Source organism: Eublepharis macularius, chromosome 1 (genome assembly GCF_028583425.1).
Source record: "Eublepharis macularius isolate TG4126 chromosome 1, MPM_Emac_v1.0, whole genome shotgun sequence".
Lineage (NCBI taxonomy): Eukaryota > Metazoa > Chordata > Lepidosauria > Squamata > Eublepharidae > Eublepharis > Eublepharis macularius.
This window is the reverse complement of record NC_072790.1, coordinates 229,836,870-229,861,749: the sequence shown is the minus strand read 5'-3', so window position 1 is coordinate 229,861,749 and position 24,880 is coordinate 229,836,870. Positions and strand designations below refer to the sequence as shown.

Below are 24,880 nucleotides of genomic sequence, written 5' to 3'. Positions count from 1 at the left end.
ACAATCCGTTGTTTCCGTTAACAATTGTTGTTTCTGCTTAGTCATATTTTTACATAATATCTTTGACTTCTTTTTGTTGATATAAAAACCTGCCAAGTCCCCAAACTCCTTGATCTTATCTATCACTTTTGGCATGTTCTCCAATGGGTCCTCTACAATTAACATTATATCGTCCGCAAATGCTCTGACCTTATATGAATAGTCCTTTATTTTTATTCCACGAATTTCTTCATCTTGTCGTATTTATATCATCAGAATCTCCAATACTAAAATAAACAACAGTGGAGACAACGGGCAACCTTGTCTTGTTCCTTTACTAATCGTCAGTTTCTTAGTCACTTCATCATTCACCACAATTGCTGCAGTCTGGTCTCTGTAAATTTCCTTAATTGCTCTGATGAATCTTTCTCCCAATTGTAGCTTTTCCATAGTGGCAAACATAAAGTCCCAGTTTAAATTGTCAAACGCCTTTTCAGCGTCAACAAAGAAGAAACCAACCTCTTTATCACAACGCTTGTCATAATATTCAATAGCATTGATCACTGTCCTTAAGTTATCTCTTATTTGTCTGTCTGGCAAAAAGCCTGCTTGTTCCTCTTCTATAACTTCCGAGAGCCATCCCTTCAGTCTCTCCGCCAATATCTTCGCAAAAATTTTATAGTCATTGTTAAGTAGCGATATAGGTCTGTAATTTTTCACGTTAGTCAAGTCTTGGCCCTCTTTTGGGATCAATGATATGTTCGCTTCACTCCAAGTGTCTGGAATCCTTTGATCCCTAAAAACTCCATTCATCACCTCTTTTAGGAATGGTGCCAGTTCATTAGCCATTGTCTTATAAAATTTAGCCGTAAGTCCATCTGGCCCTGGCGCCTTTCCTAGATTTGCGGATTGTATTGCCTTGCTTATTTCCTCGTCAGTTACTTCACTATTCAATTTATTTCTCCAAGCTTCCGAGATTTCTGGAAGTTTGGTTTTCTCCAAATATGTCGCTATTGATTCTTTATTTACTTCTTTCTTATTGTACAGCTTAGCGTAAAATTTGTAAAAGGCTCTACTAATGGTAGTCTGCTCCAGATACGTTTTGTTATCTTCGCAAATTTTATTTATTATTTTCTTTTCCCTTCTCTTCTTCAATTGCCATGCCAGGTACTTCCCAGGTTTATTGGCACCCTCAAACGCTTTTTGATTCAGTCTTTTAAGATTCCACTCCAATTCTTTATTACTCATTGCTGTTAGCTGCTCTTGGAGTATTTTAATTTCCTGGTATAATTTCTTTTTCCCTGGTCTCTTTTTTAGCTGTATTTCTTTGACTTTTATTTTCTCCTCAATCTCTTGTCTTTTCTCCTCTTTCTTCTTTCTTGCTCTACCATTTAAGTCCATTAGTATGCCCCTTATAACCGCCTTATAAGCATCCCAAACTTTATTGGTTGGTACTTCTTTATTCACATTATATTGTATAAAAAACTTTGTCTCTCTTCTCAATATTTCCGTATTCTCTCTTTCCTGTAACAAGTCCTCATTTATTCTCCATGCTTTCCTCTTTCTCCTTTTTCCTAGTTTCCACATAATTGGGTTGTGATCTGAGCCTACCATTGGCATTATTTCTACCTCCTTAGTCCATAACGCTAAGTCTTTTGAGGCCCAGATCATGTCAATTCTTGATAATGTAGAATGCCTTGCAGAATAAAAAGTAAACTGTCTACTTTTAGGATATTCTCTCCTCCATACATCTTCGAGAGTCTCTTGTTGAATCAACTCAAAAAAGAGCTTTGGCAATAGTCCTCTTTTCTTTTGTGCCGTTGTAGTCTTTTTATCTAGTTCCAAGTCTGTCACTCCATTGAAGTCTCCAGCAAGAATTATCTGGTCATATGAAAGGTCATCTAAATGCTTCCTCAAATCCTCAAAGAAGCTTTCTTTTGCACTGTTAGGTGCATAAAGTCCGACTACCAACACTCTCTTTAAATTCCAAATACATTCCACTGCTACAAATCTGGCTTCCACATCTCTCATAACAAATTTTGGCTGTAGCTCCTCTTTTATGTACAACACCACTCCTCTTTTTTTCTTGTTGGAGGCCGCTACAAATTCTTTGCCCAATTTTCCAGATTTTAAATATTTTACATCCTGCTTTCTAATATGGGTCTCTTGCAAACAAACAATATCACATTTTTGTTTTAGTAGCCAGTGAAAAATATTTTTCCTCTTATTCGGTGAATTTAGTCCATTTACATTCCAAGATATTACTTTACATTCCATGCTCATAATCTTGTTGGTAAGTCTTTTTCATTGTCCTTAATAAATCGCTCCATCTCTCGCTCAGATCTGATACGTTTTTTGACCCCTCCAAACTCAAAGGACACTCCTTCTGGTAACTCCCATCTGTACCTGATTTTCATGTCCTTCAAGATCTGAATTAGCACTTTATATTTTTTCCGGTCCAATAACACTGACCTAGGTAGTTCCTTCATTATAATAATCGTCTTGCCATCAATCTCCAATGGATCTTGAAACTGTTTTGTCACAATCTTCTCTTTCATATTTCGTGTCGTAAACTGCACAATCACATCTCTTGGTAGTTTCCTCTGGGTTGCAATTCTCGAGTTCACACGATATGCCACATCTAGGATAGCCACAACTTCCTCCTCCTCCTTCCCCAGGTATTCAGCTAACACCTCAGTCATCTGTTCTTGCGCTGACTTTCCTTCCACTTCTGGCAAGCCACGAAAACGTAGCTGCTTCTCCATGTGTTTAGTTTCTGCAACTGACATTCTCCCCTTCACCAGTCTCATCTCTGTTTGTTGCGTGTCTGCTAAATTCTCCATCGCGTCTTCTACTGTTTTAACTCTCTGCTGCGTTCCTTGTAGTTCACTTTGTATTGTTTCCATACCTTTTTTCACTTCTGACAGCTCCGATTTTACTGTCTGTGTAACCTCTTTAACCTCTTTAATCAGTTCCAGTTTCGTGTCCTTAAGTTCTTTAATCACATCTAAAAGTTTTTTATCCAGGTTTTCTATTGCCGATTGCCACTCTTTTTTTGACATCGTGGGGCTTGCTTTAGCTCGCTCCCACGAGTCCGCTCTCTTCCTTAACTCCGTGGCGTAAAATTTAAAGTCTTTTTATTTTAAATGTCCCGGTCTTCTTGCAAAAATTAAATTTTAAAGAGTCCAAAATGTCGGGCGTCTTTTCTCTATGGTTTCTCTATGATTTTGTAATCCAAGATGGCCTACTTCCTTTTCCGCTGAAGCCGCGACCCTTCCCCTTTCAAAGATGGCGATTCCCTTCTTCCTGCCCTCCTGCAAGGGCCGCTTCTCTCCAGCCACTCTATTGTTATTACGCACTTCCTGTCTCCCGTCTTCCCACAGCAGATCTCGCGATGGTGTCTTTTCCTCACAGCTCCAAAGCCACAAGTATTCAAAACAATAGTCCGTTTTCTTTAATAACTTCTTTAAACTTAGTCTCTTTTCAAATACAACTCCTGCCGAGTCTTCCCCTCCTTTTCACTAGTCTGTTGCAGTTTAAAAATCTACTTTTTTTCCTCTCTGTTTTTATCAATCTGTCCCGTATCAGAAGATAATGATCTTTACCTTCTCTTCACTTTTCTCGGGTTGTAATCGCTGTTTCGATTTTAAGTTCTCCTCTCAGCTTCTTCCCCCAATCGAAGCTTGGGTATGTAGGTCTTATGCCAGCCGAATTGGCCCCAAAACTGCCGCAGAGATTGTAGCCGACCCGTCGCAAGGTGGGACCTCAAGGATCGAGCGGGGACCCGTTGTGTAGAGCCCCCCCTCGTCCGAGATCTATCTCACCCTAGGGTCTTGAGCGTTCTTTGCCTGCTCTCCGCCTGAGAGCAGTCGGCCGCGGGCTATTTTCACCCCGCCGGCCGGTTAAAACGGCAGTCCGGTCAGCTCCGCAAGTGGAGCTGCGTTAGACCTCCATGGATCCCAAACCGGAAGTCCTCTCTTCAGGCAGTGATTCTAACAGAGAGGGGAACAGAAGGAAAAGGGATGGGGGAGAGGGACTTCAGTTCCCAGAAAGACTTGCGAAAATGATCAAGTGTCCTTCACGTGTAAAATGTCACTTATAGCAAGGCTCTCATCAGTTTGCTATTAGAATATGTGGAAATTATAATTATAGTAAAGAAATAGTGTATACGGTTCAGATTCCATTGTTATCCAAATGCACATCCCTATTATTTAGAGAGGACAGCCAGTGTGTGTAGAGGTTAGAGCATCAGACTAAGATCTGGAAGACCCAGCTTCGAATCCCCTACTCTGCTGTGAAAGCTTGCTGGGTGAACTTGGGCAAGTTACACACTGTCAGACTAAACTACCTCAGAAGGCTGTTGTGAGGAGGAAATGGAAAGAATATAAGCCACTTTGGATTCCCACTGGGAGAAAGATGGGATATAAATGAATTAAACAAATGTTATTTAGTGGTCAACTACCCCTCTGATTTTTCCCACAGTACACAATGAAACAACTTGCTCTCTTGCTTCTGCTCTCTGCTTTCATCCCAAAGGCCGAACTCTGTAGTAAGTATGTGCTGGGAGGAGAATGGGTTGGGACACTGGTGTGGAATTTGGGAGAGTTTGTCTAGAAAATGTCAAAAAAAATAAATGTTTATGGTTAAGTTTAAACCATAAACCTGACCCCTGGTCAGAAGCAGAACCACATCCTTCACTCCAAACTCAGTTGAAAGGAACGATGGGGCCAACTTAACACTGGATGTATTCTTCTGTTCTCGGAGCAGAAGATCAAGTGATGCCAGCAAAACTATTTGCTTGATAAGAAATAGTTTTAAATGGATGAGCGGGAATCACTTCTGGCTGACACACAGAGGGGAGTGATGAACACTTCTCCGACATATGTTGTTCCCTGCCCACTCCCCAAACCACTTCTCCAATCACTCTTCTCCTAGCTGGGTTTCAGATTTAGAAAATGCTACCCTGAGAAGTACAGTTTTGTTTCCTGCACTGGAAACTAAGGTACTGGGGGAGAGGAGTGTCATGAAATATCTGTCATCATGCCCAGATTCACAGTCTGCTTATTCCTCTTTTAGTTCAGCCCAACCTTCTGCCCGTCCCCTACCACATGCAACACTAAGGTGATTTGCTCTCCTAGTGATGTTTACTTCATCCATAACGTGCCTTTCTCACCATTGGCATACACCAAAAGTCCACTGCTGGTCATTCAACACTACCCACAGCATGTGTCTCCAAGCCAGGTTGGAGTGAAGAGTGCCCTCAAGTCACAGCTGACTGATGGCAACACCTAGTGATGTTTTCATGGCAAGAGACTTACGGAGATGGTTTGTCATTGCTTCCCTCTGCAACTCTGGTCTTCATTGGAAGTCTCCCATTCAATTACTAACCAAGGCTGACCAAGCTTAGCTGATCTGTTGATTTACTTTGTAGATTAAGGACTTTATGAGGTGACCAGGCAGGTCTGTACAGTGAGGGACACTCTGGATAGGAATGAAATGTTCGGTTATTATTCTGCAAGCCCTGGTCATTCATTTTTTTTGGTAATAATTTTTATTTTATTAATAAGATTAAAGGCCAAATAAAGGAAAAATTAAAGAAAAAAGAATAGAAAGAAAAAAGAAAGACATGAAAGTTAATGGAAAGAAAAAACAAAGAAAAATGATATATATTTCATTTTCCATTTTCCTCTACAACACCTATTATATCTTTACACACATTATACTTGTAGTTTTAATACTTCTAAAATTTACCTTCTATTTCTTTTTCTCAAATTTAACTTCTTGCCCCACTTCTATTTCTTTTTCTCAAATTTAACTTCTTAGAAATCAAATCCCCAAATCATCAATTCATTTTTTTCTCGTCTCACACAGAAAGTCAATAAGGAGTTTCCAATTAACCATGAAAGTAGACAGCATTTTATCTCTGATCAGAGCTGTTAGTTTAGCCATCTCCACTAACTCTGTCATTTTCACAATTCAGTCATCCATTGAAGGCAATACTATACTTTTCCATTTTGCACATATAAAAGCCTAGCCGCCATTGTCATATATAGAAATAGATACCATGTTTGTTTTCCAACTGTTTGTCCATTCATCCCAACAAAAAGGCTTCTGGTTTAAATTGTATATTGATCTTCAATCCAACATATGGATTTGTGACCAATTTTTTTTTGCTTTAACACAAGTCCACCAAAGATGTACCTTCATGTTGTTCACATTTCCAATATTTGTTTGACATACCTTTACTCATTTTTGCTAATTTATCAGGAGACATATACCACCGATACATCATTTTGTAAAAAAATTCTTTTATGTGGAACTCAAAGTGAATTTAAGCCCCTTTACCCACATATCTTCTCACTGGAGCATTTGTATATTATACCCAAAGTTTTTAGCCCATTTTACTATACAGTGTTGTCGAAGGCTTTCACGGCCGGAGAACGATGGTTGTTGTGGGTTTTCTGGGCTGTATTGCCGTGGTCTTGGCATTGTAGTTCCTGACGTTTCGCCAGCAGCTGTGGCTGGCATCTTCAGAGGTGTAGCACCAAAAGACAGAGATCTCTCAGTGTCTGTCTTTTGGTGCTACACCTCTGAAGATGCCAGCCACAGCTGCTGGCGAAACGTCAGGAACTACAATGCCAAGACCACGGCAATACAGCCCGGAAAACCCACAACAACCATTACTATACAGTCTTTCACACATTCTCCTTCTGTTTCAAATTTCAACAAAAGTTTGTACATTTTAGCAATAACATATTCATCATTTGTTCAAAGCTCTTTTTCAAACTGTTTTATCGTAATCAAAGCCCCATATTTTTAATCTAATTTAAACCTTCGTATTTTTTATCTAATTTAAACATTTCAATCAATTGTGCATAGAAGAACCATTGACATTTATAACCTTGAGCTATTAGATCTTCCCTTGTCTTCATTTTACAATCTCTTTGTGAGAACTCTAATAGTTCTCCACAGGGCTTTTTTTCTAGGAAAGGAAGTGGTGGAACTCAGTGGGAGAAAATGGTCACATGGCCAGTGGCCTCGCCCCCTGATCTCCAGACAGAGGGGAGTTTAGATTGCCCTCCGTGCCGCCAAGCGGCGCAGAGGGCAATATAAACTCCCCTCTGTCTGGAGATCAGGGGGCGGGGCCACCAGCCATGTTACCCTTTTCAAGATGTTCCAGAACTCTGTTCCACCGTGTTCCTGCTGAAAAAAAGCCCTGGTTCTCCATATGTCAACCATCTCTGTTTAGTTATCATTTCACTACTATAGAAAGCTTCCTGTGTTGAAATCCAAAGTGGTGATCGTCTCAGTTTATATTCCAAATTCTCAAGATGGCTCTCCTAATATAATGATTTTTAAAGTCTATGTTGGTCCCGGTCATTCATTTTTGACAGGATGTGGGGGATCTCATGGGAACACAAAACAAACCCCGATTAAGGGGTATGACAGTTACTCACTTAGACCTACCTGTCGCATCAAGAGATAGAGTTTTGCTGCCTTTAAGTCATAGTAAGGCTATCAGGTTTGATTTAATAAAGAGCCTCCCTATCCCTCTATCTCCATAGGCGCTAGGAGTGTAGGGAGGCCAGGAGGGGGAGACAGTTCGGTGTTTCTGTTCAGGGGGCCAGTGGAGGTAACAATGCACGTTTAACATGCCTTCATTTTGGCAACGAGATCGGAGTCTGAACACTTGGAATCATAGGATTGGAAGGTACCTCTACTGTCGTCTAGCCCTGCCCCCTGCACAATGCAAGAGATTTACAACTACCTCCCCGTCCTCACCCCAGTGATCCCTCCTCCATGCCAAGAAGATGGCAAAACATGTCAGGAAACCTAGCCAAACTGGTCTGGGGAAAATTGCTTCCTGACCCAAATTGGCATTACCCCAGGCATGTAAGAAGGGGGCGAGAGAACAAAGCACTGATGTACCCTTCTTATGATCTGCCTAGGTTCACAGAATCAGCATTGCTGTCAGATGGCTGTGTCTAGCTTCTCCTTAAAAACCTCTAAAGAAGGAGAGTCCTCATGAGGAAACCTATTCCACTGAGGGACCACTCTGTCAGGAAGTTCTTCCTAATGTTGCACCGAAAACTCTTTTGATTTAATTTTAACCCATTGGTTCAGGTACGACCTTCTGGGGCAATGGAAACAAACAACTCCACACCATCCTCTATATGACAGTCCTTCATGTACTTAAACATGGTTAACATATCACCTCTCAGTCATCTCCTCTTCAGGCTAAATATATCAAGCTCCTTCAACCTTTCCTCATAGGACTTGGTCTCCAGACCCCTCACCATCTTTGTTACCCTCCTCTGGACACGTTCCAGATTGTCTATATCCTTCTTAAATTTTGGTGCTCAAAACTGAACACAATGCTCTAGGTTAGGTCTAACCAGAGTAGAGTAGAGCAATGCCATCACTTTGTGTGATCGGGAAACGATACTTCTGTTGATACAGCCCAAAATCGCATTGGCCTTTTTAGCTACCACATCACATTGCTGACTCATATTCAGTGTAAGGTCTACTAAGACCCCTAGATCATTTTCACACATACTAGTGCCAAGACAAGTCTTCCACATCCTATAGTTATGCATTTGATTTTTCCTACCCAAATGCAGAACTTAACATTTATCTCTGTTGAAATTCATTTTCTTTTAGCCCAGTTTTCCAGCCTGTCAAGATCATCCTGTGTCCTGTCTGCTGCCGTGTTTACTGTCCCTCCCAATTTAGTATCATCTGCAAATTTAATAAACATTCCTTCTATTCCTTCATTCAAATCATTTATTAAAATTTTGAACAAAACAGGTCCCAGGACTGATCCATGACGCATACCACTTGTCACTCTTCTCCAAGAAAATGAGGAACCATTAACACGCACTCTTTGGGTGAGATCTATCAGCCAATTACAGATCCACCTAAGAGTAATAGGATTCAGACCACATTTTTCCAACATGTCAACAAGGATATTATGTGGAACCTTATCAAAAGCCTTACTGAATTTAAGATAAATAATGTCTACAGCATTCCCCTAATCCTGCAAGGCATTACCTTTCTGAAAAAGAGAGATAAGGTTAGTCTGACATGACTTGGTTCTTGAGAAACCCATGCTGGTTCTTAGTAATCACAGCCATCCTTTCTAAATGCTCAAGGACTGACTGTTTGATGATTTGTTCTAAAACTTTTCTAGGGATAGACGTCAAGCTGATAGGTCAGGAGTTACCCAAACCCTACTTTTCCCCCTTCTCCAAGATGGGGACAACATTTGCCTGCCGCCAATCTTCTGGCACCTCGCCTGATCTCCAAGAATTCTCAAACATAATAGACAGAGGTTCAGAAATTACACTGCAAGTTCTTTTAGTACCCTTGGCCGCAATTCATCCGGCCCTGAGGACTTAGTTTCATTTAAAGAAATTAGGTGTTTATGTACTACTTCTATGCCCATCCTAGGCTGCCACTCCCTTCCCTCATCATGTGTTCTGTTATTTCAATGTTGAGCACCATTTCCCTCGCAGGAGAAGACTGAGAAAAAGTAGGAATTGAGCAGTTCTGCCCTCTCTTCACTTCTCTGTCCCTGCAATGGGCCTATCATGTCCTTGCTCTTTTTTTTTTACTTTGAACATAAGTAAAGAATCTATTTTTGTTGTTTTTAGCATCTCTTTCTAGCCTGCGCTCATACTGAGAGCCGAGCTACAAGTGACACCGTACACAGGTTGGACACTTGTCAGCTTCCCTCAAGTTTTGATGGGAAATGTAGGCATCCTGGTCTTGCAGCTGTAATGGAGGGCCAAGCTGTAAAACTAGGACACCTACATTTCCCATCAAAACTTGAGGGAAGCTGACGAGTGTCCAACCTGTGTACGGTGTCACTTGTAGCTTGGCTCTCAGCTTTAGCTTTTCTAACACTCTTCCTACAAGCACTAGTTATTTGTTTATAGTCATCTTTGGTTATAAGGCCCTCCTTTCATATCCTAAATGATTTTTTTAATTTCTCAAGTCTTTACAAAGCTGTTTATGGACATACCTTGGCTTCTTAAGACTTCTTCCATTTTTCCTTCTCAGAGGAATCATTTGTGATTGGGCTTTCAGTATTTCACCTTTAAGAAACTCCCAGCCCCTTGAACTCCCTTTTCTGGGATTCTATATAGCATCACTTTCAGTTTGTTAAGATCTGTATTCCTGAAATCTGACCTATAGGTCTGACTACATACAGTTTTTCCCTTCCCCAAGACTGACATTACATGGTCATGGCAACCCAGGCTGCCCACTACTCTCACTTTGTCAACCAGTGAGGATCAAGTCCAAGATAGCAGTGACTTTGCTGTTCCAGTTATCCTAAAGGGTTATAGTTCTAGATTCCCTCCCCATTAAATTTAACTTCGGTTGTATATATAGGCAGTGACAGCTGCTTCACTTCACTGAAGCAAGACATCCTCAGTCTTCTAGCAAGATGGGGAGGGGCTTCCTGGCTTCCAAACTCTCCACAGAAGACCCTGCCTCAAAGCTGCAAACAAATCAAGGAATCCCAACAAGGGGCCACAGGTAAGATATGAAGTCTGTGCCCACCAGACAGAAAATTTAATGCACCCTACGTTAAAATCCCATTTTAGGTCTCTGAAATAATAACATTAATCAATATCAATAGCACTGAATAACAAAATTCTTTTTTTTTAACACACCACACAACCTTCTGGGCCACTGCAGATGGGTTGTATTTCTTGGAGACAGGAGATGGTGAGATCTACCAAACCTTCTGTGACATGACCACCAATGGAGGAGGTTGGACTCTGGTGGCCAGTGTCCATGAGAACAACATGTATGGGAAGTGCACTGTGGGGGATCGTTGGTCCAGCCAACAAGGGAACAACCCCAACTACCCAGAAGGAGATGGAAACTGGTCCAATAACTCCACCTTTGGGTCAGCCGTGGCCTCAACCAGTGATGATTACAAGGTGAGGAATTCTTCCTACAAGTTGTCAGGACTAGAGTAGAGGGAACCATAGAGACAATATATCATCTAGGTTAACTGTGTACATATAAGGCATGCTAAACTGACTCAGCGGCAGGGCCCAGCCTGCCTATAAAAGTTTCCAAGGAAGAATCTTGAAGTGGTTTTGGCTTATGTCACCTTATGCCACAATAACAGTGCAATCCTATGCAGAGTTACTCCAGTCTAAGCCCATTGAAGTCAATAGCCTTAGACTGGAGTAACTCTCCATAGGACTGCACTGAAAATCTACTCAAGCCTTTTTGTTGTTTAGGCTGTAAGATATTAACTTGCTTGAATTGGTTACAAGGAAATTGTTACACCACTTTAAGTAGTTTAGCTACTCCTGGAGAACTTCAGCTCCCAGCATCACTAGTTAAAAGATCTCAAGTAGAAAGTTTTCATTGCATAAGACCCTGGAGAGCCACTTCCAAGTAGTACTGTTGGGCTGGATGGACTAATGGTCTCACTCAAGAGACAGTCACTTCACATGTTATTTGGGAGAGCACTTGCTTTCATGCAGAATATCCCAGGTTCAATCCCTGCCATCTCTGGTTTAAAAGGATTCCAGCAGCAGAACTGGGATCCTATTCCGAGATCTTATTCTGCAGTTGTATTCTGAGATGTTAAGAAACTGAGAGCAATCTGAACAGACTAGACTGACTCAGCTGATGGCGGCTTCATATATTCAGGGGCTAGCAATCAAGCACATGAACTGCATGAACAAGGTTTCAGGTTCAACCGGCAGCAAATCCAATTAAAGAATCACATGTAAGAGGACTGGGGGAAAGCCCTGGATGAAACTGTGAAGTGTCTCGACAGCTGTGCCAGAATATACAGTACTTAGAGAGACAGATTGATGGTCTGACAGCATAAAGCAGCTTCTGATATTCACTCTTCCTTGCCTTGTTCTCAAGGATCGTGATCAACAATGGTCCTTCCCATTTGCTCTAACATTCTTTTCTGAATTTAGATCTAGGCCGTTTCCAGACGGCTTACCTGGCTCCGGAACGTTGCGCCATCTTGCAGAGAAAACGCAAAATATCGTGTTTTCCCCGCAAGATGGCGCAACGTTCCGGAGCCAGGTAAGCCGTCTGGAAACGGCCCTAGTCCAGTTATAATTTTTCTTTATTTAAGCTATAAACAATAACATAAAAACCACAGGCAACAAACATAAAGGATAAAAAACATTCTAAAAGGAAGACACACCAACAATACATAGACAAGTGAAAAAAAAAGAAAAGGAAACCCTTAAACTAAACTACAGATTGATTTCCAATTTTCTCCATCACAAATATAGATCATTTTCAGAATCTTACTTGTTCTAAGTTAAACATAAAAGCCCTCTTTTTTCTATTGTTCATGGTTCTTAATCCATACATTTAAATCCATGAATTTAGATCTAGTGATACACTTTCCTTTAACAAATGTCTGCTTACCATTTGGTCTTCAATGCCTTCATGTTTTTTTTAAAAATCCCTCTCTCCTTCCTTGCTTTCCAGAATCCTGGCTATTATGACCTGGCAGCAAGAGATCTGGCTATATGGCATGTTCCCAACAAAACCCCAATGAAAAAATGGCGGGACACCTCCCTACTGAGGTACCACACCGAAACTGGGTTCTTGGCTGCCGAAGGAGGTAACCTTCTCCAGCTTTACCAGGTAATGATAGTTGCTTGGTGACTCAAAATTTCTGCCTGATAATTCAGCATTTGGAGTTCAGGAAGATGAGAGTTAAGACAAGTATTCATGGGGTTTATGGATCTTAGTCCCCTATTTTGAATCACAGAGACTTACACTCAACAAATATTTGCTCAACTTGAATATTTTGTAAATAAATGGTAACAGAGATATCACAATATATTATCCTGCCCTCCTAACAGTTGGCCCATAAATGGAAAGCAGTAAACAATTTGCTTTTCCTTTCAGAAATACCCTGTGAAATTTGGAATTGGCCATTGCCCAGCTAACAATGGCCCAGCGGTGCCTGTTGTCTACGATGCGGGTGATGCCCAGAAGACAGCTTGGTATTATTCTCCAAATGGGCGAAGTAAGACTTTTTCATTTGCTCAGATTCTGCAGTCACTCTGTCAAAACCTCTGTTGTGACAAAACAAGCAGGAACCAACTTGAGTTTTGTGATTCTCCCTCCTCATCTATAGATTCTATACCTCCTTATTCATGTATTCATAGTGAGCCTCACAAGTAGATGACAACAACTCTAGATAAAAAAAAATGTGAGAAAAGAAACTGGGTATTTTGAAGAGGATTCAAAGGGCTAGCCAGAAGGACCAAGGGGGGGGAGGGCTAAGTGCCCCATCCTTCCTCTTATATATTTTTACTAAAGGATCTGATACCTTTGCTTACATTGATGACACCATTTTACACAATCCTTTGTTAACAAGCAGCAGCTTAGGATGTATCCAACAAGAAGGTTTATTTTTACCTGGCTTCCCAACTGGAGCCCTTTTATTGATCTTCTGCATCTCGTACTGTGAATGTCTTCTTTCTGAGTTACCCCCGCCCTCAAGGCACTCTTTCCCAAACCCACTTTGCTCCTATGCTATGGGAAGGAGCCCAGCTCAAAAGCACAGTCGTACTGTTTGGAAGACATGAAGCATATTTTCCTGCTCTCCAACAGTTCCATCCACATGGTGGTAGTGGAAAATGCTGTCGAGTCAGAGCTGACTTATAGCAACCCTTGCTGGGGTTTTCAAGGCAAGAGACGAACAGAGGTGGTTTGCCATTGCCTGCCTCTGCATAACTACCCTGGTCTTGTTTTGGACGTCTCTCATACAATTACTAACCAAGCCCGACCCTGCTTAGCTTCCAAGATCTAATGAAATGTAGATTCAACCATCCCTTCCCACAGAGCTCCAGGCTCAGGGGGATAAAGTCTCCTCTCCCTTTTTGTGAGAAGGGATGGTTGAGTCCAGCAGCTGCGGTGGTGGCAGCCTCAGCAGCTCCTTCTGCCACTGCTAGCTGCCTGTCAGCTTCAGGCTTGGTTCTCTTCAGGCTTCCCTCGCTGACTCTTTCTCTTCTGGCTCTGCTGCTGCTGCTCTTCTGACATCCCCCTTCCCACCGTGTTCTGCTCAGGTTTTCCTCTGGGGGTTCAGGGATGGGGATTAAATACACTTCACACTTAAACTTGTGGGAACATGACACGTGTCAGGCGTCTTGTGTAGTTTAGCTCTAACAGAGGTGGCTTTCCACTGCCTGCCTCTGCAACCTTGGTCTTTGTTGGAGGTCTCCCATACAATTACTAACTAATCCCGACCCTGCTTAACTTTCAAGATTTAATGAGATCAAGACTGGGCCCCACCCACATAGGTGCCTTTTTTTTTTACTGCTACAACACAGCATCATTTCTAAGGGCTTTAAAAATGGTAATTAATACAATACAAACCATTGCCACTTATCTATTCCAATTTTAATAGAGGAGTTATAGCGGGCGATAGGTGTTTCTATTGGTTATGAGAACAGTGCTTTTCATTCACTCCTGCAAAATGTGGCACCCGCCTCGGGAGGATGGCAGATGTTCTCTGTGGAAATGTGGAGTTTGAAGCTGATAGGCAAGGAATTCCCATCATCAGTTATTTTAAGCAGTGTTCAGCAGACAGTTTTGTTGCCATCCCTTCATTCTTCCAGCCTTTCCTACCATCTATGATTTCTTCTTTGTATTTTCTCAGCTCAATTCGATCCTGGCTTCATTCAGTTCCGAGTGTTCAATCATGAGAAAGCAGCCATGGCTCTCTGTGCTGGGGTTAAAGTCAGAGGATGTCACAATGAACACGTGAGTAACCTGGCTTCATGCTCTTAGCCTCAACCAGGGATGGTTCTCAAACCTTTTGACAACAACAGCCAAGCTCCATAGCATACAGCAAGAATCAAGCCCAGTAGCACCCTAAAGACCATTATTTCCTGGATATAAGCTTCATTCATTCATTCATTCATTCATTCATTCATTCATTCATTCATTCATTCATTCATTCATTCAGTGTCATTTATAGTCCGCCTTTCTCACTGAGACTCAAAGCAGATTACACAATGTGAGACCAGAACAATCAGTTTCAAGCAAATTTCCATAAACAATGCCATAAGGTAAATAAACACAATTTTACAAGGACATAGCATTAGTAAGAATGCAGTACAGAGCTGAAAAAATGCTGAAACAGAACATAAGCAATTCTCGGGATGACATTAGACCACACAAGTAGCTCATAGGAGCACATATTTAAGACGATCAGTAGTACATAAGGTGATATAGTGGTGAAGTTTATGATCCGTAACTCATTAGCGAAGCATCTGAAAGCCCCTCCCTACAGTACAAAATCCTTTTTGAATAATTTGGTTTTACATCATTTATGGAAAGCTAGGAGCGTGGGGGCTCTCCTGACCTCCTTGGGCAGACCGTTCCACAGGGTAGGGGCCACCTCAGACAAAGCCCATGGATGGACTGTTATTAATTTCGCCCATGTGCAGGTTGGCACCTGTTCCGATGAGCAGAGCTGCCATGGAGAAACATAGGGAGGGAGGTGGTCCCATAGGTATGCTGGGCCAAGGCCATGAAGAGCTTTGTATGTGATAACCAATACCTAGCTTTTGAGAGTCAAAGCTCCCTTCATCAGATCAGATACTTGCTGTTCTACAGCAAGCCCACCTGAAACTAGCTCTGTAACATAGTTACCTATTTGTTGGACTCTGTATGGAAAGGTAATCACCGAAACAAGCTGAGGCCAAACCAGTGCTGCTCAAGAGGTGCATCTGTCTAGTATTCAGTGTGTTTATTAATGCATCCCAAAATGGTATGCTATTTTTTTGGGTGGGGGGTCCAAATAACATATTGCTGCCTTACTGCTTCTAACCCATTTTAGCTCCAGTCCCTATTTTGTACGTATTTTTTTAAAAAAATTATGTAATAAAAAAGGAAATAGCATTGAACTGTAGAAAGAATATCAAAAGCAAACGATATAACAGAATGTAAGATTAGACAGTAAGCATAGTATTAAAACCACATAATAATATAACAAAAAGGAACATTAAAGAATAAACAGAATATCAAAAACAGAATATATAACAGATTATTTAAACTACATAGCATTTCTCCTCTCCATCCCTTCACTTATTTATGTTAAAATGCATTATACTTGCTATTTTATATTCAGCGTATTAAAAAAAAATCCTTATCTTTCAGGCACATAATCAAAAAAGGCATTCTGTTTTTCCTGAAGTTCTGAAATTGGTCTGTTAAGCATATAAGAAGTTAATTTAGCCTTTGTCACATAAATATACAATTGGGAAATCCCCTTGTACTTTCAAATAACTTTATATTAACTTTTGGAATACATTCTCTAAGCCCAAGTTCCCAAGTGTTTCTGGAATCCCACGAAATCTCAATTGGTTGCTCCTGAGTTTTGCTTCCAAAATTTCTATTCTCTGTTCTGCTTTTATGAAGAAGCCTGCATGTAGTTTTTGTACTAATTGAATTTGTTTCTGTGTGCCTCTGAGTCCTTTCTGCGGGTCCTTGATATCTTTAATATCTTGTTTATTTTCCTGAGGTTTTTTACTGATGTCTTGTAGTACAGAAGATAACTCAGTTCTTAGATTTTGTATGTCTTCCCTAAATTTTATCTTCACCTGTGTCTTCCAAACCAATTCATCAGTAGATAAAGTTTGAAACTGTCGTGACATGGAAGACATTACTTTCTCCACTAATATATTGAAGTTGTCCTCTGAGGAGAGTTCACTCCTTTGCTATTCTGGTGCCTTTGCCCATTTTCTCAAGTTTAGCTAATCTCTTTTGTCTCCTGAAGATCATATGCAACTTACCCATATAACAATATATTTATAAAACTATACTTATAAGTTCATTTTTCAATATTCAGCATTCAATATATCCAACATTCATATAGCAAAATAACCAGGTGAGCAGATAAATAGTCTAAATCTTAGGTTAACACATTGTGTAGATAATACTTTAGTGCTATTGTTAATTTTGTAATAATTAATAAACACTGGTATTCAATAGAGGTATCAATATAAGTATAAACACTGGTATTCAGTATAGATATCAAAATTAGCTAGTCAAACTATACTAATAAATCATGTGGCTGTTTAAATCTTCTTATCTCTGCTTTAAAATCAGACCAGCATCCAACAAATAGATTCTTTTTAAGTGTTGAATTTTTTAAGGTGTTGAATGTCAGTTTATTTTTCAGCCCAGTTCATTCTTCAAACCATAGAGGAATAAAAAAAGCAGAAAAGATGAAAAAGGAGGGGAAAAACATGTTGAATATTAAATATTTAAATGGAGTTCTTATGAATTTTATGAGGTTGGAATGGGGCCTCAGCGTGTTCCTGCATTGATGGTTGCTACATCATCAGAACACAGAATAATCTTGAGCTCTTTAATTAAAAAGAGCCCCAAACTCCCCCCTTGATACGTATAAGCTGGAACATACCAGTAATGATACTGATACGGGTTCAGGCTGGTTTCCCAACCCTGCCTGGCAATGAGCCCAGGAAACAACTGGCATGAGAACCCGCCGGAGTGTGTCTCTCAGTCAGTCGCCATGTTGACCTCTCCCTATTTTGTATGTATTTTCAATTGAGAATAACATTTGCTGAATTTAGATTTGTTCTTCATGGCCCAGTTCTAATCCCATCTCCACAGGGATGGCAGCTCCTCCCAGTTGGTACCATTTGTTTTACTCTCCCTTCTTTTTCTTAGCACTGTATTGGCGGAGGAGGATTTTTCCCAGAAGCAGCTCCTCGGCAGTGTGGGGATTTCACCGGCTTTGACGGGCATGGCTATGGGACACACCGTGGCTGGAGCGTTTCTAAAGAGATAACTGAATCTGCTGTTCTGCTCTTTTACCGTTAATAGATGGTGTGTTAGAAACAGAAGTACCTGGAGCACAATCTTGAGCATGAAAACCTGTCCTCTGTGGTTATATACTGTCAATGGAATTGAAAATTAAAATAACTGTATGGAGATGCACCTTTTGTGCCATTTGTTCTTCTGAGAAGGCTTCCAAGTAAAGGATTTCACAGTAGAACAGGATGCCAAACATGCGCCGTCACCATAGAAAATGTGCTGGTCCCAGCAAGTTTCACCTAAGAACACTCACAGCTGGAGGTGACCAATGGGTCCTCAAATCCAGGATCCAGTTTCCTACGATGGGCAGCCAGACATCTCTGAATTCAGAGTGTCTATTTGGAAAGTAGTTAATCAAAACCCAAAGCAAAAACTAGGGGCTGTTTTGGGCATGGGGCATCCAGGGCAGCTGCCCCAGTTCCCATGCTGGGGACCTAAACACCAGGCAGCCAGGTGCCACGCTGCCCCTACTGCTCCAAAGGCAACCCAAGCAATCACTGCAGCAGAGACCAAACAAGCTGGTAGGCTGGGCCAGCCACCACAAGCAAGCCCAAGCCCTAAGTGGCCAGCTTGCTTGCAGGAGTCAGCAGCCTCAGCAAGCAAGCTACAAGGAAGCCTCACCCCAACAGTAAACTATTGACCAGTGGCAACCCACAAGTTGGGGGAAGTACTGAAAAAGGCTACACACACACATATATAAATGTTTACAAATAGATTTCAAGTAATTTCCTCTTTGCCTCTGGAAGGCTCTGTCAGTTTCCTTCTAAGAGGCAAAGAGGAAATAGACAAACCCTCTGAGCAGCCATCTCCCTGGCTCTGTAGAGAGGGGAAATTGACAAAGCCTTCCGATCTCTTTTAAAACACAGCGCCCCGGCTAACATTGGGATCCCCTTCACATGCTCCTCCTTGTGTAATTCGTCTCTGGTAGCTTAGCTCTCAGGCTCAGATTCAGTCAGTCAACTCCCTACAGGGGGAAAAGCATAACTTCTGGGGAATGGAGTTGCGAGCCAGTTGTATATCTGTCTTACTGTTTTTTTTTCCACACAAAAAACTAGAACTGTTTCTATAACTTATTTTCTGTAAATAAATAAGTAAAGCTACATTTAGCCAAATAAAGCTACACATTACCATTGAGTTAATAAAAGCATGTGTACCTCCTTTTAAAGGATATTTTGGCAGCTGGGGTTTAAACAGAAGGAAAGGAGAGGCCAGGGTGTTGGGGTAATAGGACAGTATTCAGGCCAAAGAGTCTTTTACCTCAGAGTTCTTCCTCCTTCTCCTTCTTCCCCCATTGTAGGAAGGCAAATAAAATCAGTGGCAGCCCAGGCCATGCAGTTACTCACAATATACAATAAAAATGGTGACAACCAGGTGCTAACTGTCATACACACAAACACACAAAAAGACACCTCCTAGTGAACCTCATCTATCAGGGCCAGTATTGCCTTCTCTGACTGGTGGCAGCAGCTATGCATGGTCTTTCAAATCACCTACTACTCAAAAGGAAGAAAAGGTTTATTTTTCCAAGTGAGCCATCAAGAAAAAATGGCATTAAATTACATTCATATACAAATTAAAAGTATACACTATAAAAAACTGTTGGGTGTAACATTTTAAGGGGTTTGTCTACTATTTTGGATAAATACAGTATCTCATTCTTTTAAAGCAAGATGCTTGGGATTGAACCAGGGACCTTCTACATGCAAGGCAGATGCTATACCATTGAGCCACTACCATACCGGTTTATTATGTTACTTGTCTGAGTAATGTAAATTAGTTGATATTAATTTTGTGAGCCAATTTGAGCAGTTATTTCAAGAAAAGTGAGACAGGATCATTGGGGGGGGATGGAGTGGATGCCTTATTAAAATGTTTTTAGTGTGAGATGCTGGAATTGTCACCCTTCAGGATTCAGCTCTGTGCTCAAGGACTCTAGACCTCTGAATGGACAAGCAGGTAAAACATCATGGGATAGATACTCCCCCTATCCTACCACTCCACTGAGCAAAGTCTGAAGCCTTCCTCCAGCTTAATGAACATCCCACCAACTCAAACTGCTCTTCAGCTGGAGGAAGAACCACTTAAGTTGGAGGAAGTCTCCTCTGAGGATGGTTGAATCCACCCCTGTATCTCTCATGCACATGTACATCTATGTATAGTTGTAACCACTAAGTTACCATGCAATGCACAGCCTACCGTTTCACACACAGCACAGCAGCCATCAGTAACATGTACCACCGAGCCATGGCCTCTTCCCATCCATGAACTGCAGTGTTGATTTCTGAAGTTTGCCAGATACTGTTGGTTGAACATGTAGAGTGTAAATGTTTTAAATAAATAAAACCTTCTGTTGAGGTTATATATTTGCATACATAAAACCTTTCACTGAGGTTACCAATTTACGTTTCTAGATACGTCACCTGCTTAAGAGGGATAATGATACTGTGGGAGCAATGTAGATATTCTTTTCCCAGGAAATTACTCTTCACTTGAACAGAAGAGATGGGATATGGTTTTGCCCAGCTAAAATGTGGTGGGGTGGATCAACACACAGTAGCCAGAGGGGAATCATTTGAATGCACAAGACCAGTACCCTTTCTGCACACACCATGCATGTATGTAGGATTTGGCCTGTGTAGTGCATGTGTGTGCTATGTGCAGTCAAGTCACTTCTGACTTATGGTGACCATATGAATGAAAGACCTCCAAAACATCCTATCATTAATGGACTTGCTCAGATCCTGCAAACTGGAGGGCATGATTTCCTTTATTAAGTCAAACCATCTCATTTTGGGTCTTCTTTTCCTACAGCCTTCAACTTTTCCTAGCATTATTGACTATTCCAGAGAGTTCATCTTCAGGCTTGATTTGACAGAGAACCCACTTATTTGACTTTTTGGCCATCTATAGTATCAGCAAAACTCTCCTCCAGCATCTCATTTCAAATGAATCTATTTTCTTTACATGGTCTTCAAATCTCTCATTTCAAATGAATCTATTTTCTTTACATGGTCTTCAAGTTCTTCAGGAATGTTATTTAGATTATATTTTGGCTCTGTGATTCTTCTAGTGTTTCTTTGCAGCTTTATTCTAAGATTTGATCTTAACATTTCACATCTGTACCACCACAATCAGTTCCTGGTCTTGTTTTAGCAGACATAATAGAGTTTCTCCAGCTTCTGCTTCCAATTATGCATCTCCACACATCAGCAACTGGATGTCCTTTCAGCTTTGATCCAATCCCATCAGTTTGGTGTAGCGGTTAGTGACGGGACTCTAGTTTGGAGAAACAGATTTGATTCCCCACTCTTCCACTTGAAGCCAGCTGGGTGACCTTGGGACAGTCCCAGCTCTCTGAAGCTCTCACAGGGTGATTGTTGTGGGGATAATAATAACCTACTTTGTAAACAGCTCTGAGAAGGTGTTAAGTTGTCTTGAAGAGCAGTAGATAAATTGAATGTTGTTGTTGTTATCATTAAGAACAGCACTATTTGTACTTGCCCTCTGCTCTTCCTCAGTAGACAATTGCGTGCTTTCTGACCTGGGGTTCCTGTCTTAGCAGCACTTCTCTCATTTTGGATTATCTCATCATAGGGTTTTTGAGGTAAGAGATGACCAGAAGGGGTTTACCATTGCCTTCTTCTGCACAGTAGTAATCAAAAGTGTCACTGCTGGCTGAAGTCTCTCTACTGTTGTCTGTGAAAGATCCTCTACCAGTGTAACCTTCCATTAATGTTGCTGCCAGTAGCTAAATTTCAAGAATTCCTCCACTCCTATATCATTGGAACACTCAGTTCCTTTCTGCTGATGTGACCGTTGATTACTGAATGGTATGGGTGCATCTTAGTCTGGTGTCTCCTTGCATGACTCATCTAGAAATTTAGACTTTTGACTAAGTTTGTGCTCCTGATCAGGGGTCATTTCGTAGAAAAAGAGCTGGAGGAACTCATTAGCATAACTCATCAGCATAACTCATTAGCATATGCCACGCCCCTTGCCATCACCAGAAGTGTGTCATTAGCATAACTGATTTGCATTTCACCGTTTAAATATGTTATGTTTGTATTGTCGAAGGCTTTCACGGCCGGACAATGACGGTTGTTGTGGATTTTCTGGGCTTTATAGCTGTATAGTTCCTGGCAAAACATCAGGAACTACAATGCCAAGACCACGGCTATACAGCTCGGAAAATCCACTACAACTATGTTATGTTTGTTTATGAATAATGATAATGATAATGATAATGATAATGATAATGATAATGATAATGATAATGATAATGATAATAAGGGCTCCAGTTGGGAAGCCAGGTGAAAACAAACCTTCTTCTTTGGATACATCCTAAGCTGCTTCTTGTTAACAAAGGGTTGTGTAAAATGGTGTTCTCGATGTAAGCAAAGGTATCAGATCCTTTAGTTAAAATGTAGTAGTGGAAGGACAGGGCACTTAGTCCCCCCCTCCCTTGGTCCTTCTGGCTGGCCCTTTGCACCTCTTCACAATATTTAATAAACAGCCACCTATCATGGCTGTTTTGGACCCAATCCTGGACATTCAGGGCAGAAATTGGGCCCCAAATGGCAAAAAGGGGCTGAAAATGGCCCCCTTTTGCCATTTTGGGCTGAAAAGGGGCCCCAAATGGTCAGGATCGGGCCACTGCTGAGTGGGAGAGTAATCCACCACCCATCAGAGGCCTGATCCGGGCCGTTTTGGCCCCATTCTAGGCTGAAACGGGCCCCAAATGGCCGAGAGTCAGTTGGTGGGGCCACCTGACATGTGACCTCTTTGGGGAACTGTCGGAACTGCGTTCCTGGCGTTCCCCCTCAAAATGAGCTCTGCTCCTGATGGTATTGGTCTTTGCTTCACTGACTAACTCGAACCCTCTCACCACATTAAGATGTGTATCTAGGAGGGGGTACTTGTGCTACTGTGCTACTTTTACACAAGTGTCTTTCTAACCCTCTTCACACTTTATTTTAAAAAGATGGTCTGTTAAAGGGTGTAAATAATAAGCAGGGAACTGATATGCTCAGGGTTTTCAAGCAATTTCCTCACCCGTGGTCTCAATTGTCACATGAAGGAAAGCCCCGTCATCTCAAAAAGGGCCTAAGGGTGAATAAACAGAGACATTTTGACCTTTCTAGAGTTCTCCTGGTCTACTCTTTAGTTGATATGTAGCTCTGCAAAGCGAGTGATCTCTGACAATGTTCAATTCTCAGCATACTCTAGCATATTTATTTTTATTTGTTTATTTTATATTATTGTATTTATATCCTGCACTCCCCACAAATGGGCTCAGAGTGGCACAGAACAATAAAATACAAGAGTTACAAAATTAAGAGCATAAAATACAGAAAATCATGAATCTTGATTTTCCACCCAGACTCTGACAGGGGGGGATGCCCCGTCCAAGGGATTGGCATCTTTTCCTGGAAGAAGTGATGAAAATAATGTGATCCTTATTTGTCAACCTCCTGCCCTGTGTGCAAACAATTGTGTTCTCATCAATCAAAGTTCCTTATTATGATTGCCGGGCTCTGAGCTACTTGAGAACCAGGGCTAATAAATATAAACAAGGGGAACAGAAGACAGAAGGCTGAAGTTTTTGAGCTAAAGAAGAGGAAGCTGCTGTTCAGGTGATCCGGCAACTTTTCTTCGAAGGACAGGTATGCTGTTTAAATTAATGGGTAAATGTGAACTACTGGAAACAAATTTTGTTGCATTACTATCCCGTCTTTCCTTCATTATAGAATTAACAGACAGTGTGTATAATAATTTGATTGTGGGATTCCTCAGGGAGACCCGGGTTCAAATCCCCCTGAAGCCAAGAAACTCTGTCTCAGCCCAGTCTATCTCTCAGGATTGTTGTGAAAATAAAATGTCAGGAAGACAACCATGTATACCACCCTGAATTCATGGGATGAAGGGCATAATAAAAATGGAAGGGAGAGAAGGCAGGTTTCACTGGATTTTCAAATATGTCTCTCCTTCAGGGCTGGTCCCAAGATTTTTGGTGCTCTAGTCACCAAAACAGGTGCCCACCCTGTTCATCACCCCACTGTGACATGGGGAAGTGGGCCTGCTGCCCACTTTCTTCACCCCCTGCACGGAAGGATGTCCAGCAGGCTTCTCATTGAGGTCAGGGGCCCCTTCCTGATGCCATACACTGGTAGACACCCTTCTCCCCCTTGTGTCCCAGGCTATTCCCGAGGAGTGCCTAGTGAATGGGCCAGCCCTGTTCCCCTCCAGACACTAACCAGATTGAAATTGGTTTCATCTTCTGCAAGGTTGCTTCATCAGGTGCTTTCAGACTATGCATTGAATTGAACAATTAAGTCTAAAATTACAAATTGTAAACTGCAGCTGATAACTTGATTTTTAAATTTGTCCATCAGGCCTGGAACGTCATCTCTTGTCCCCTCTGTGACTCGGTTCTTTGCACACCCTGTCTGAAAATAGTGTGCTGGGTCCAGAATGAAATTTCCCAGGAACAGAAGCAGAGGAATAATTTCGTCCGATTCCCCCTTCTTGCTGCAGAGTCCCAGTTGCCATTCATGCTTTTCCTGGATCCTCTGTTTGCCTCGAGCAGCATTTTGGGAAGATTAATGGACTGCAACAGGGGACAGGCCATACAATTCTGTTCTACTTAACTTACTAGCACTGTGGTCCCTCTTCCCAGCTGGTTCAACAATGCTTTTGCCTTGCACCAGCTTCGGAGCACCACTGAAGACCAAGTCCAGGCACCACTGAAGTCCAAGTCCAGTATAGTAAAAATTATACCTATAGTAAAGGTATATAAGGTGCAGATTCTATTTCTATCCAAATGCACATCTGTATTATTTAGAGATGACAGCCAGTGTAGTGTAGTGGTTAGAGCATCTGACTAGGATCTAGAAGGCCCAGGTTTGAATCCCTACACTGCTATGGAAGATTACTGAGTTACCTTGGGCAAGTTACATACTCTCAGCCTAAGCTACCTCAGAGGGTTGTTTTGAGGATAAAATGGAGAGAATAATATAAGCCCCTTTGGGTCCCCACTGGG

General features: G+C 41.5%; 1 protein-coding gene across 1 annotated transcript in view; it reads left to right on the top strand.

The window, feature by feature from the left end:
* The window catches only part of LOC129325331 (intelectin-1-like), a 34,008-nt gene extending 16,161 nt beyond the window's left edge, over window positions 1-17,847 (top strand). The window contains exons 2-7 of the mRNA XM_054973019.1: window positions 10,375-10,521; window positions 10,684-10,931; window positions 12,469-12,627; window positions 12,895-13,015; window positions 14,654-14,757; window positions 17,695-17,847. Of these exons, the coding sequence (XP_054828994.1) occupies window positions 10,375-10,521; window positions 10,684-10,931; window positions 12,469-12,627; window positions 12,895-13,015; window positions 14,654-14,757; window positions 17,695-17,847 (932 nt within the window). The remainder of the gene's footprint in view (window positions 1-10,374; window positions 10,522-10,683; window positions 10,932-12,468; window positions 12,628-12,894; window positions 13,016-14,653; window positions 14,758-17,694) is intronic.
* Window positions 17,848-24,880: the final 7,033 nt, after the last annotated feature.